The sequence below is a fragment of the Xyrauchen texanus genome, chromosome 31, assembly GCF_025860055.1.
Source record: "Xyrauchen texanus isolate HMW12.3.18 chromosome 31, RBS_HiC_50CHRs, whole genome shotgun sequence".
Classification (NCBI taxonomy): domain Eukaryota; kingdom Metazoa; phylum Chordata; class Actinopteri; order Cypriniformes; family Catostomidae; genus Xyrauchen; species Xyrauchen texanus.
The window spans coordinates 37034056-37049470 of NC_068306.1; the positions used below are offsets into that span (position 1 = coordinate 37034056).

The 15415-nt window shown below is 45.0% G+C and overlaps 1 protein-coding gene across 1 annotated transcript in view; it reads left to right on the forward strand.

Moving 5' to 3' along the window:
* The first annotated feature begins 670 nt into the window (after positions 1-670).
* The window catches only part of LOC127625040 (gamma-aminobutyric acid receptor subunit gamma-2-like), a 165044-nt gene continuing 150299 nt past the window's right edge, over positions 671-15415 (forward strand). The window contains 1 exon segment of the mRNA XM_052100093.1: positions 671-797. Within this exon segment, the coding sequence (XP_051956053.1) occupies positions 682-797 (116 nt within the window). The 5' untranslated portion in view covers positions 671-681.

Below are 15415 nucleotides of genomic sequence, written 5' to 3' on the forward strand. Positions count from 1 at the left end.
TGTCTATATATTTTAGACATGTTGCATACGTGTCCAATCACATATTGCTCTATTTAATAGGCTACAGCATATTCTATGATGTTTTATTATTATTATTATTATCCCTAAGTAAGTAGGCTTACTATTTTATATAGTCTTAATAGATGTAGGCTATAGAACATGATGTATAGCTATAATAGTATATTTTATATGCCCTATTAATTTGAGTTGTTTATTGAACATTGGTGTCGTTTATTGTTGCTTTTGGCACATTAGCCTACTATTTAACGTCTTCCACAAAGCATCTTCATGTTAGCATCTGGATATAGCGGAAATCTTTTATTGATTGAAGCATGTTTGATTTGATTTCTGCCACGCATGTGTAGTGTGGTGCAGCAGCGTGCATCAGCTCCTCTTTGAATCTACACGTTATTCTGTATTCGCATATATTTACCAGTTTTACTGGACCCCAAGACAACCCGCGGTTATCGCATTTATCTATTGCTTTCTTTCTTTCTTTCGTTTTTTTTTTTTAATACAGCATAATCGCCTTTGTTTTCACACAGCAGGACGCGCTCCTCCATTTGTAACGGCGGTTGCGTCGCGCTAACGGCTCTGAGACGCGAAAGCAAACGCGATCTGCTATGTGTCATAGCGAAGAAAGGCAGTAAATAAAAGGGGACACGTCCGTCTGAGAGGAAGATGGTGATCATGGCTTCTCTACATTTATCCTCTAAATGCCGGAATGCGATGGCCATGTCCACGATCACAGTCAAGCTCTTTCTATGTTTTTTTTTAATCGCTCATCTTCCTTTAAGGTAAGAATATAACATAACAGAATATAACAGTTGTCAGATTTTGACATGTTATTTTTTCTATCATCGTTCATAAATGTTTTTGGAGTATCTATGCCTGCTGTGACTACTGCTACTCTATTTCCCACGGATTCCGAAAACGATAGCCTCTGGGAGTGTTTTGGTGTAGCCAACATTAATATGTTTTGATATACCAGATTGTTATTAATGGCGGTACGTGACAGTATAAAGAAATGTTACTAAGATGTTATTCGCGAGACTACAGAAGAAGAAATATATTTGTCGACATCCGGGTTTGTAGATATTTTTTCGGCGCTGGTTGAGAAATCCTTAAGCCTGTACAAGACTGTGACGCCGGTGCTGTACAAAGCTACCGAACAGTTTGCTTATAATTATCAAAGTGAGGCTATATAATGTACATTTGTACAGTCGTGTGGTGTCATGATTGAAATGATGTGCAAAAGCTGCTCTGTGAAATGGTGCGTTAGTGTCTCTCGACAGAAACAGGACAAATTACCCTCTTCCTTGTATGCAGCATCGTTGTAAATAACCAATAAAGTTGAGAGCTTTGCCATGTACATGACGCCATTTCAGTCAAGATGTTTGTTTAAGAAGATCAACGTGAGGAATTTGAAACGCGTCCTCTCCACCTGCTGATGAAGAATCAGGATCAATCTGGCCTAAATGGACAATCTGAAGCATTGACATGTTACCACAAAGCATTAAAAACAAAAACAACAAACATATATTTAATTGAAATCAAATAAATGTTAGTTTTTTAAAAGATGCTTCATCTTAAAAAATTGAAAACATAATTTTTCAATTTTTATATATTTTACATGGTTGAGACAATTGAAAGTACACTATTCCTAGGCTGATTTCACCAAAATATGTAAAAACTGTGGCTTTATGACCACAAACTGTTTGTTTTGAGTGGCCTAGCCAGCTGACAGAGCAACACTGGCTCATCAAATGGCGTGAGTTTTGGGCGGGGCTATCTGTTAGTTCGACCAATGGCAGAAGATGGTGTATTGCAGGAGTGGTGGTGGTGTAGTGGCTAAAGCACAGGGCTGTTAATCAGAAGGTCACAGGTTCTAACCCCATGGCCACCACCATTGTGTCCTTGAGCAAGGCACTTAACTCCAGGTTGTTCTGGGGGGATTGTCCCTGTAATAATTGCACTGTAAGTCGCTTTGGATAAAAGCGTCTGCCAAATGCATAAAAAATGTAAAATGTGTATTTGGAAATTTGTTTGATGACAGCTACTGTCAGATAATGTACTGCATCTCAATAAGAACACACTTTAAGAAAAGAAAAGGGAAAAAAAATGTACATTCTTCAGGTATGCAGGGGCACGTTCAAGTTCAAAACGGTGCACAACGTTTTGCTACGGTTTCCGGGTTGAACGTCATGTTTCCTGGAAACGGCGTGCACCGGTGTGCAACGGGGTTTGAGATGCGTTTTCTCTTGTTTGGTGGGTGTGTCAGAACTGCAGTCCAGTCAGCAGCAACATGTATAGAAAGCACGCGGAATTAAAGTGAACTCACACAATGGGTTCAGATAAAGTATTTTACATGTGTTCGATGCAGCTCGGTTTACGCATCAACTGAGGATATTAGAAGACATGTTTCTCGTAAGTTTTATTGTAAAATATAGGATATCAACATAATGATGTAGTTGTTTAGGCTATATTTTTAGCTTCATTGCAAGTGTATGACATTTGGTATAGAAATAAACAATGGTAATTAAGTGCTTTTCCTAAAAATGAGAAAGAAAATACAGGGTATTAAAACAGTATGAACTACAAATCAAGTCAGTATGTGAGGCTAAATAGATGTTTTAGTCTGAATTAGGTAAGATGTGTGCTTCCATTTCAGTTTCAGCAATCCCTTCACTCGATTGGGAAGTTCTCTCGTGTTCTGGGCGGCAAGTGCAGTAACTGTAACATCGGGCATATTTTGCAGTATTAAACACATATTTATACCGACTTCATCAGGCTCCGAAAATTCTTCACAAAGAACACAAAGAATGGCCTTCTCAGCTGCCATAGTTGCAACTCTTGCGTCATCAGAACAGTGCGTTCAACACATCACCGTTTCTGTTTAAAAAACGTTGTGCAACGTTTTGTCGGCGCTGAACGCAGCCCTGGTGAGTGTTGTATTTGTATTAGAATACTGTTAACTTTCATTTGATTGGCTGTGAGAGCAATAGTGTTTGAGATTGGCTGTTATAATAACAGATAAAAAGGGAGCGTGCCTTCAAGTGTGTGCGCAGTATACCAAAGCAATTTAAGTTGAATTGTATGAGTTCCCAACTGACAAATCTGTTTGGTTAATCAGCAAATAAAAATCATCAATCCAAGACTATCCGTCATCGTATTATTTCGATTCGAGTAAATACATGACAGTGAGTAGTATGAAAACATTCCTGCACAGATTTCAACCAGGAATGTGGGCATTTGTCCCGTGACTCGAATATATGACATAGGAACAACAACCGTACACTGGTTTTGTTAGACAAGCACCATTTAACTTCAAAGAATAACATTATTAGTATACATAGTGCTTAGAGTTGAAAAGAGCTGCTCGACTCGCGGTTGTCTGCTGTTTATTTATTTTGTAGTTTTTTTTTAGCATTTAAAAAGTGATGTCTCTGCAGCTCCTGTGGCATTATGGGAAAGTAAAGTGTCCAGTGGATGCACACTTCAGAATCTCGCCGGATGTTGTATGTCATCCAGGTATTTCTCACTTACTGTTTTGTGAATACTGAGGATTTGGGAACTCTACACCATTAGCGTACTATTTTTGGCATACTATATAGTAGGGGAGTATGCATATTTAGATGCAGGGGCTGCTTATTTTTGTAGGCACAGATGGCACAGAAATTAAAGGCTTCTGCTTTAAGTTGATTTGTGATGTATTCTTAATTCCCAACCTTGCGATGTCATCATGCTAATGCTAACAATTTTTTTACTTTAAAATACAGACTTTCTGTTGGAAGTTTTTAAATGGAGGTATCAGTATCTTGATAGTTGTGTCTGTAGGCTCTGTAAAAAGTATTTCAGATGAAAACAAGTAAACAGTGTTGTTTTCATACACACAAATAAATACATACATATATTCATAGACATACATGTAAGAAAACAAGTGAAAACAAGATTTCTCTCTCTCTCTCTCTCTCTCTCTCTCTCTCTCTCTCTCTCTCTCTCTCTCTCTCTCTATATATATATATATATATATATATATATATGTGATTGGACGATTCCATGAGAACTTATGATGTGACAGCATCAGCACTCGGAGGCTTCACTGTGTGTGTATCACTCCGCGTTCATGCTGTTCTAAACTAAAGTGTAAAGTGTCTAAACTAATCTGTTAGGAGTTACTGGTTTTATTTTTGAAATTACATATATGTTAGCCAGCAGGTGGTGGGAAAAGATTATTTTTGTGTGTAAAATGAGCCAGTTGGTGACGTAAAGTGAATCCATTAGTCATTGTTTACATAGAACTGCACTCCATGATCACTCGTATTACTAATACATTACCAAAACTAGGAAATAGCTTTAAACGGCTTTAAACTGACAACTTCAGGATTATGGCTCATGCTGAGAGACACAACAGACTGATTTATTACAGACCTCAAGTGCTTACCTTTTATCTGAGTTTTCACATTGGATACATACTGTTTAAAATGGCGGAGGACATCGCTGTTTCTATAGTGAATGACACTTGCACACCGGCTACCGCGAAATAGAGAGGAATACCCCTGCTTGGACATCTATTTTCTACTGAGAAACTGACCGCATCTCTGATTGGGTGTGGCAGCAGGTGATTGCACACGCTCCATCTGTCTCTCTCTCTCTCTCTCTCTCTCTCTCACACACACACACACACACACACACACACACACACACACACACACACATCCAGCCCTCTATGCTTGTTTATCCAATAACTTGTTAGAAACAGCACAAGCCTTGATACTATTTCTAAAGTTAACTTTTTGAATTACTAACCCAGGCTTGGATGCATAATTTGTTTTGAACCAGCAACGGCAGATTCTGATTTGTTGATTCTGAAGAAAGTAGTTCCATGCACAAATGTGTTTTTTGACCGTAGCCTACTCGGTTTTTCCTAATGTTTTAAAATGTACTTGTTCATTGAACTGTTGTATATAAGCAATATCACACTCGCAATCGTGCAATATGGCCCTACACCAGCACTGCTATAATTACCTACGGCACTCGGCCTGCGGCCGTATCACAGCGGTGCTGATGTAGGGCCATATCACACTCTTGCTCATGTGATATTGCTTAAATATATATATATATATATATATATATATAGGAAAACAAACAAAAACAAGATTTTGTGGTTTTAGTTTTGGCAATTATTTTAGGACATCAACTTTTTGGATGACATGATTAATTTTTCCAACAATTGTTGGAAAGAGAGATTGTTTCAATTTGAATTGACTATATCACAATTCCAGTGGGTCAGAAGTTTACATACACTAAGTTAACTCTGCCTATAAGCAGCTTGGAAAATTCCAAGTATGTCAAGCCTTTAAGCAATTAGCCAATTAGCTTCTGATAGGCTAATTGTCTTATTGGAGTCAAATGGAGGTGTACATGTGTATGTATGTTAATTCAGACTCATTGCCTCTTGGCTTTACATCATGGGAAAAATCAAAAGAAATCAGCCAAGACCTCAGAAAAAAATCATGGACCTCCACAAGTCTGGTTCATGCTTTGGAGTAATTTCCAAATGCCTGAAGGAATCAGGTTCATCTGTACAAACAATAGTCCACAAGTATAATCACCATGGGACCACGCAGCCATCATTCTGCTCAGGAAGGAGACGCATTCCGTCTCCTAGTGATGAACGTAATTTGGTGCAAAATGTGCAAATCAATCCCAGAATAACAGCAAAAGGACCTTGTGAAGATGCTGGAGGAAATTGACTGACAAGTATCTATATCCACAGTAAAACTAGTCCTATATTGACATAACCTGAAAGGCTGCTCAGTAAGGAAGAAGCCACTGCTCCAGAACTGCCATGAAAAAGAGAGACTACAGTTTACATTGGGACAAAGATCTTTTTGGAGAAATGTCCTCTGGTCTGATGAAACAACAAATGAACTGTTTGGCCATAATGACCATCGTTATGTTTGGAGGAAAAAGGGTGGGGCTTGCAAGCTGAAGAACACATTCCCAACCGTGAAGCATGGGGGTGGTAGCATCCTGTTTTGGGGGTGCTTTGCTGCAGGAAGGACTGGTGCACTTCACAAAATAGATGGCATAATGATGAAGAAAATTTATGTGGATATATTAAAGCTTAATCTCAAAACATAAGCCAGGAAGTTAAAGCTCGGTCACAAATGGGTCTTCCAAATGGACAATGACTCAAAGCATACCTCCAAAGTTGTGGCAAAATGGCTTGAGGACAACAAAGTCAAGGTATTGGAGTGGCCATCACAAAGCCCTGACCTCAATCCGATAGAAAATTTGTAGTCAGAACTGAAAAAGCATGTGCGAGCAAGGAGGCCTACAAACCTGTCTCGGTTACACCAGTTCTGTCTATAGAAATGTGCCAGAATGGGCCAGAATTCCTGCAGCTTATTGTGAGAAGCTTGGGGAAGGCTACCTAAAACGTATGACCCAAGTTAAACAGTTTAATGGCAATGCTGCCAAATACTAACAAAGTGTATGTAAACTTCTGACATACTGGGAATGTGATGAAAGAAATAAAAGCTAAAAAAAGAAATAATTCTCCCTTACTATTATTTGGATATTTTACATTCTTAAAATAAAGTAGTGACCATAACTGACCTAAGACAGGAAATGTTCCCCGTCTATCGCTCACTTCGAGGTTGTGTCGAAGAAGCGACACTAGGGGTCTCTCTTGAGCGCCTTTTGCATCTCTGATCTATGAGAAAAGGCCAATACCCTGGACATATGGGTATAAAGGGAGGGAAATGCATCTTTCATTCAGAAATTTTCTTCGGAGCTGTCTGGTTGTGTATGCAGCGAGCTGCGAGTCACACACTGTTCCTCCCATCTCTGAGTGCGATTGCTGTTGGATCTAAGGCGCATATCAGCGGCTTTCTCCCTTCTCTGCAAGGCAGTGCATCTTTGCCCCTGGCGCTTCGACAGCATAGTTAAAAGAGTTTATTTCTCTAAAACAGTTATTTCCTCTAAAAGAGCAAATACACAGCTGGCGTTGAATGTCCTTTTCAGGCTGCGTCTTTATAAAGATGCCCTTCCGCCCCTGTGTAGTTCCTAGATGTGGTAAAGTGCTCTCCGCTCCTGACGACCACAGGCGCTGTCTCATGTGTCTGGGCAGCGATCACACCGAGGCAGCGTTTGTGGATGGCTCGTGTTCTCACTGCGAGGACATGACCATGGCAACGTTGCGGTCGCGGCTTTCCTTCCTCAGAAGGAATGCCACTCCAGCTGCCCCCCTCTTCGCACCTTCTTCCCACGGGATTGAGGACACCGTGGCTTCTGATTTGGGGATGGCATCGGGCTCGTTTTTTTTTTTTTGAGGCCAACCACCCGCCCCCCGGCACGCTCGTTGACTTCCGTCCGGACTCGAGGCAACAGCGACTCGCCTCACAGCCAGCCTGCCTATCCTCTTGAGCCCCACAAGCCGGATGAGCTCGCCGCTTTATCGGAGAGCGGTCCGGCGTCTGACGTGGAGCAGCTTCGGGCCAGCATGCCCAGTCTGAGGCTGAAGCCCAGATGTCGGACATGCTTGCCTCCGTCCTCCCCACAGCCTTCGTGGCTGGATGATTGGTTCCTCGGGTCTGCGCGCCACTCACAGCCACGCCAGCCCCATGAGTGTTCCCCTGCCGGCCGGTTATGACGAGTCCAGAGGACGCCTCCACGGGACCTCCTCCCAGTCACTAACCCGCCCCCTGCCGGGTGTGCGGAGCAAGGTAAGTGCTTCGAGTCTTCTCTCAGCACCAGAGCCTCGGGACGCACCCTTGCCTCCTGACGCCACATTACCTGCTCCGCCCCGCTGGGTACGTCAAAAATAACTGTCCCCTTAGTGCCCCTAGCTCGGAGTTTGGACGCGTGGGTCTCACTTCCCAATCCGTCATGCTGGCTGGCCAGGACCATTCGACTCATTTATGCAATTCAATTTGCCAGGCCCCTGCCCACAGGGACCAGGTGCTCAGGCACCTCAGCCGTTTAGAGATTCAGGTCAACTGGAAAAGAGCAAGCTTGCCCTGGTTCAGAGCATCTCTTTTCTCTGCATGGAGTTAGACTCAGTGTCAATGTCAGCGCGGCTAACCAATGAGTGCGCTCAGTCAGTGCTGAAATGCCTCGCCGCCTTCAGGCCGGGTGCAGTGGTCCCTTTAAAAAATTTCCAGAGGCTCCTGGGGCATATAGCATCCTCTGTGGCGGTCGCGCTGCTGTGGTTGATGCATATGAGACCGCTTCAGCACTGGCTCCAGACTCGAGTCCCGAGATGAGCATGGGGCCACGGCACGCACCATGTGATCATCACCCCCTCCTGCTGCCAAACCTTCAAACCCTGGACAGACCTCTGCTTTCTGCGGACAGGAGTCCCCTTGCAGCAGGTTTCCCGATGCGTCCTGGTCACTACGGACGCCTCCAAATTGGGTGGGGGCGCCGTGTGCAATGGGCACGCAGCCACGGGCCGTTGGAAAGGAGCCCCGCTGCGCTGGCACATCAACTGCCTAGAGTTGTTGACTGTTTTCTTTGACTTGCGGAGGTTTCTCCCACTGGTTCAGTGCAAACACGTCTTGATCCGATCAGACAGCACCACCACGGTAGCGTACATAAATAGCCAAGGCAGCAAACGCTCCCGCCACATATCACAACTCACCCGTCATCTCCTCCTTCGGAGCCAGCAGCGACTCAAGTGAGCCTTCTTGCACAGGTGCTGTGCAAGGTCAGGGAGGACGAGGAACAAGTCTCTCTAGTGGCCCCCTATTGGCCAACTCGGACTTAGTTCTCAGATCTCGTACTCTTTGTGACTGCCCCTCCTGGCGAATTCCCCTGAGGAAGGACCTTCTTTCTCAGGGACGGGGCATGCTCTGGCATCCGCACCCAGACCTCTGGAACCTCCACGTCTGGCCCCTGGATGGGATGCAGAAGATCTAGCTGATCTGCCACCTACCGTCGTAGGCGTGATCAACCAAGCCAAAGCCCCCTCTACCAATCAACTTTACGCCCTGAAGTGGCACTTGTTCGCGAATTTGCGGGCTGAAGACCCACAGAGGTGCACAGTTAGGTCAGTGCTCTCATTCCTACAGGAGAGGTTGGAGGGGAGGCTGTCCCCGTCCACCTTGAAGGTGTATGTAGCCGCTATCTTGGCCCTCCACGACACAGTAGACGGCAAGTCTTTGGGTAAGCACGACTTAATTATCAGGTTCTAAGAGGCACCCGGAGGTTAAATCCCTCCCGGCCAAGCCTGTTCCCCTCCTGGGATCTCTCAGTGGTCCTCTCTGTCCTTAAGAGACCCCCCTTCGAGCCACTACAATCAGTCGGACTCAGGGCCCTCTCCCTGAAGACGGCCCTCCTGATCACGCTCGCCTCAATCAAGAGGGTTGGGGACCTGCAAGTGTTTTCTGTCAGCGACACTTGCCTGGAGTTCGGTCCGGCAGACACTCATGTGATCCTAAGACCGCGACCAGGCTACGTGCCCAAGGTTCCTACCACTCAATTCAGGGACCAGGTAGTGAACCTGCAAGCGCTGGAGGAGGCAGACCCTGGCCCTTTGTTGCTGTGTCCGGTACGTGCTATGCGTATCTACTTGGTTTCGTCCTGTGTTTTCTGAAGTCCGAGCTGGTGGAACTGGGTAACACGCTGACAAACTGATCGTGTGGATCGCTTGCACCTAGCGCCCTTTCTCTCTGCTGAGGTAAAGTCGTGCGCTCTTATCCCAGGTGATCCCAATAACTCGGCTCTCTGGATGACTCCTCCCTATCCCTCTGGTCCATGAATTCAGCAGAGGAATTCGCCGACCACATACAATGCGGGTACTCAGTCTACCCTGTACTGGAATAGGTGCTCCACAGGTCGGGCTCCTACGTGGACTTCCCCCTGTGTATATTTTCCGCGGTATGGTCCCCTTGTGAGTGGACCCGTGTCTGCCTTGGGCAGTTCCCACTGGCCCCTGGTCGCCGTGTCTGTAGCAACTCCTCCCTCCCAATGAGGTAGGATCTACCACCGCGCCATTCTCCACATGTGACCTAAAAGCCCCTATGATGTATTTCACCACTCTATACCTCCCCCAGTCTGGGCAGGTGTGGTCTCCACAGGGACTTTCCCCTCTGAAAGAATAGGAAAACTGGGAAAGATCGCCTTCCCCGATGCGTATGATAGCATTAAAATGGCCTGCTCCCATGCTTAGCACATCGCCTTGTTCCCCCCTGTCGGGGTAAAGAACCAGAAGGCATTGATGATTTTATGGGGCATTGGGGAAGGGTACGTGCAGCCTGACACAGCCAGTCGCTTTGGCACGTAAAATACCTGCCCGCTCCTTTGTCAGCAGTACGCGTACACGGCTCAGCACATGTCGTGATTTAAATTGGACCCCTAGTGTCGCTTCTTCGACACAACGTCGAAGTGAGCGACAGACGGGAAACGTCTAGTTTACGGATGTAAACTACGTTCCCTGATGAAGCTTTTAAAAAGTATATACCTGGCCCAAACTTCCTGTTTTGAAATAATGGCATGGTTCGGGATATGTTGGTGACGTTTTCTTTTAATTCTTTTTTTCCCTGATGCCTTTCTCTACTTTTGCAAAAGAGCGTCTCCATTTCATTGGCTTTTGCTTTATTGCCAATCACTCGCTTGTCAGGACAGCGCGCACACCTGATGATAAATTTTTGAAGCAACAGCTGCGTTATTTAAACCGCTTTACTATCACCTGTGCAGGTGAGGAGAGGAGAAGCTTACAGCTGCACTCTTATAGAAGCAGATATATCTCTCATCCTGAACCAGCAACTTCCAGTTGTGGTTAAAAATGAAAATTAATAGCATGGCATAGATCAATTTTAAATATTAATTAAATTATTTACATTGCTTAAAATAGCATTCAGTGTGTTTTGATGGTGAACCTATATTTTTTTATTGTGCTTTTAAGAGATTTTTTGATAAGGTTCTAAAGAAAGAAACTGAAAAAACTGAGATAATCTTTTAAACTATAGAACCATTTATTTACTCTTGTGGATGTTCCATGTTTTGTTGACGTCTCATACTGAATGTAAAAGGTCAATTTATGTAATGTGACTCATTCTGATTTTTTAAAACATCATGGTTACTGTCGTAACCTCCGTTCTCTGATGCAGGGAATGAGACGTTGTGTCGATGTAGTGACACTAGGGGTTGCTCTTGAGAGCACCAAACACCTCCCATCCTTTGAGAAAAGGGCAATGAGAATTGGCAAGTGGAATTTGCATGCCACTCCCCTGGACATATGGGTATAAAAGGAGCTGGAATGCCCACTCCATTCAGGTTTTGTGCTGAGGAGCCAAGACAAGGTCCTGCCATTTCAGTGGCTAGTACAGTGTTGTGGCAAGAGGGACACAATATCTTGTTCCCTCCAACAGGGAACGGAGGTTATGACAGTAACCATGACTTCTGTTGCAGGTGCAAGCAGGCTGCTGCATCTGTAATAACAGGTGCATCAGACTGCACGTGACCTCCCCCAATGGCCCAAAAAGACGTCATGAAGTTCCCCACATAATTTTTTTCTCTATTTTTTCTCTCCATAGAGTATTAGATTCGGCTGGGGCCATCTAACGCTATCATATGCAGCTGGGAAGGTGTTCTTTTCCTTTCCTATTCTTTCAGGGGAAAAGACCCTGTGGAGACCACATCCTGCCTAAAAGGGTAGGTCAACATCAGGAGGGCCGTCTTTAAGGAGAGGGCTTTCAGCTCGACTGACTCTATCGGCTCAAATGGGACTCTCCGAAGGCCCAAGACAACCACAGTGAGATCCCATGAGGGGAAGAGTCATGACCTGGGAGGATTCCGCCTCTGAGGAACCTGATGATCAGGTCGTGTTTCCCCAGGGACTGACCATCCAGTGTGTCATGGTGTGCGGCTTTAGCGGCTTCAAATACCTTCAAGGTGGAGGGGGACAGCTACCCCTCCAGCCTCTCCTGCAGGAAGGAAAGCACTGACTCGACTCTGGGGGATCTTCGGCTCGGGAAGCACCAAATTGCAAACAACGCCACATCAGGGCATAAAGCTGCCTGGTAGAGGGAGCTCTGTCTTTATTGATCATGTCTATGACTTCTGGTGGTAGGCCACTTAAATCTTCCGCATCCATCCAAGGGCCAGACTTGGAGGTTTCATTAGGACTGGGCACAGGTTCCAGATTGTGCTCAATCCCTGAGAAAGAAGATCCTTCCTCAGAGGAATCTGCCAAGGAGGTGCTTTCACGAGGAGCGTGAGGTCCGAGAACCAAGTGTGGGTGGGCCAGTATGGGGCCACGAGGGTTACTTGTTCCTCGTCCTCTCTGAATTTGCACTGGGTCTGTGCAAGAAGCCTCACTGGGGGAATGTGTATTTGCGCAGCCCCCAGGGCCAGCTGTGTGCTAGCGCGTCTGTCCTGAGGGGAGCTCCCGTCAGGGAATACCAGAGTGGCCAGTGGGATGATTCCCGGGAAGCGAATAGGTCTACCTGTGCTTTGCCAAATCGACTCCAAATCAGCTGTACTGCCTGAATAGAATAAAAGATGTAGCTAAAATTGTGTTTTGTGTGTGTGTAAAAAACAACAGTGGCATTATACTGGCATTTAAATGGTTAAAATCTTGAAAATTATGATCAGGACTGATGTTGGTTAAAAATATTAACTAATAATATTAATATATAATATTATTATGCCAGTTGTTTGACACAGACATTTTTGTGGGCAATTTATATATGCTACTGTCGCTGTGTTGTCGGACCGGACCCACACACACTTGCCCTGGATCAACGGCAATAGCCTCCGCAGGGCGAGTAGTACAGCCAGCAACTCTAGGCAGTTGATGTGCCAAGCCAGTCATGGTCCTGACCAGAAACCAGCAGCTACGTGCCCATTGCACAATGCGCCCCAGCCCAGTTTGTAGGTGTCTGTTGTGCGGATGCCACTGAAAAGGGGCGGGCACCTTGCAAAATTAATCGCGTAGCCGAGTCGGATGGTTCTGGCCATCCACCACGATGGATTGGAAAGCGATAGCTACACGTCCGGGCGAGGGGCACTAAGGGGATGATTGCGCCTGACGTACCTGGGTGTGGGTCCTCATGGCGGGTGGGAGCAGGCGACGTTGCGTCGAGGAGCTTTGCTTCCACCCGAGGCGGCTGTGCTGAGGCTCAAAGCACTTACCTTGCTCTGCGAAACCGGCACAGAGCGGACATTTGTCTGTCTCAAGGAAAGTCTCACTGTCTCACATTGAGAAAGCTTGCTTTGTCTGCGTCCCTCATCTCGACTAGATTCAGCCACAGATGGCGCTCCTGGACCACCAAGGTGGACTTCGCCTGCCCAAGTGTAGCACATCGGGATCAGGACTACCCACATGCAGTTCTTTTAGTGCCTTGGCCTGGTGTCCCTGCAGGAGGGCCATGGCATGCAGGGCAGAGGTGGCCTGTCCAGCAGCACCATAGGCTTTTGTCGCCTGAGACGACATAGTCCTACAGGCCCTGGAGTTGAGCACCGGATGATCCCGCCATGTGGCAGCGTTCTGCTGGCACAGGTGCATCTTAACTGTCTTATCCACCTTAGGGACCTCCGTGTACACATAGGCCGCCCCGCCATCGAGGGTAGTGAGAGCGGACGAACCTGGAAGTGTGTTTCGGGCAGCGAAAGGTGCCCTTCACGACCCGAGTTCGTCCTGCAACTCTGGGAAGAAAGGAACCAGGGCGTAACCGAGTCGGATGGTTCTGGCCATCCACCGCGATGGGTTGGAAAGCATTAGCCACACTGTTGTCTACTATCATGAATTTGCGCAAAGTAGTCTCACAGAATGAAAGTTACTATAACAAAACATTTTCAAACGTACTTTTACATACCACGTTTTACTTTTTGCCGCAGTTTCCTCGTAAAATTATCACTAGAGGTGCTATAGCAACTGTGCATTTCATTCACTTATAACTACAGCAGCTGATTATGACTTCATAAGGAGAGAAAGCCACTGGAAATGCGCTGTATATCCAACAGCATATGCTTCTTAAGAGGTGAATGGAACAGCAGTAGTATTCAGGTCACTGATAGTAAAACCGTTCGGCTCCGAAGAGAATACCTGAATTGAGAGGGCATTCCAGCTCCTTTTATACCTGTATGTCTGGGGGAGAGGCAGGCATGGAGTGGTGGTGGCGTAGTGGGCTAAAGCACTGAACTGGTTAACAGAAGGTTGTCGGTTCGATCCCCACAGCCACCACCATTGTGTCCTTGAGCAAAGGCACTTAACTCCACACTGCTCCGGGGGGATTGTCCCTGTAATAAAGGCACTGTAAGTCGCTTCGGATAAAAGTGTCTGCCAAATGCATAAAATTTAAAACTCGCCAATTCTCATTGGCCTTTTATCAAAGAATGGGTGTTCGGGGCTCTCAAGAGCGAACCCTAGTGTCACTACATCGACACAATGTCGAGTGAGTGACAAAAGGGGAACAGTTGTTAAATAAAAAGCTGAAAGGGAAAAAATAGAGAGTAAAAAATACATTTTGAAGAAACTGAAAAAATAAAGAATTTGAATAACAAGATGCATCATGATGCATCGAGAATAGTTTTATAATCGAATAGTTACCTTTTGAATCGTAATCGAATCGTGAGGCCAGTGAAGATTCACACCTCTATATTTCATGGTGTTTTTAAAGGCTGGAGCAGTCAGTCGCACACTGTTGATCACTTGGGCCTTACAAAAGCATATATACTAATTACTGTAAAAGACTATACTGCAGTTATTACATTTGTGATCATGTTATAGCAAGCACACACACCATTGCCCGCAATGCTCAGTTTCCATTATCATTGTGGTCAAGTTTGAGTGGTAAAAAATTTTGTGGTAAAAAAAAAAAGGATGCCAGTCATATATCTGATTGACTATCAAGGTCCTGTGATGTAAAATATCAATCCTATCCAATTTAATAAGTTAGATCTTCCATCCAAAGTGATCCTGTCCCAGATTGGCCATGGTTTTGGAAAGACAAGTGATGAGTGATTGAGAAAGGACATTCAGACCTGTATATCGTTCTTTAAGGAGCTTTAAACTGCATTGATATCACTGAATGACAGTTACTTACTGAAGAATAGTACATTGACAATGGCAGAAAAGATCGTACAGGGTTGTCTCACTAATCTGTGTAAACTGTAGGGAAGGAGAAGAAACTGAACCATATGAAATAGAAGACGATAGTTCTATGCTTAAACTAAATGAAGACCTTCTAGTTTGGATATACTGTATGAACAAATATAATCTCAGTCAGAAGAATGATGTTCTTGATTTACAATTTTTTTTCCCTGTGCTTTCATTTTTACAGACACATTTCTCTGATCTAAGTTTATGCTTTCAAAATGGTAAACACGGGCAACTGAATAAAATCTTTCAAATGCACATGTCAGGTTGTCGAATGGCATCATATTAATGTCTGCTGGATTA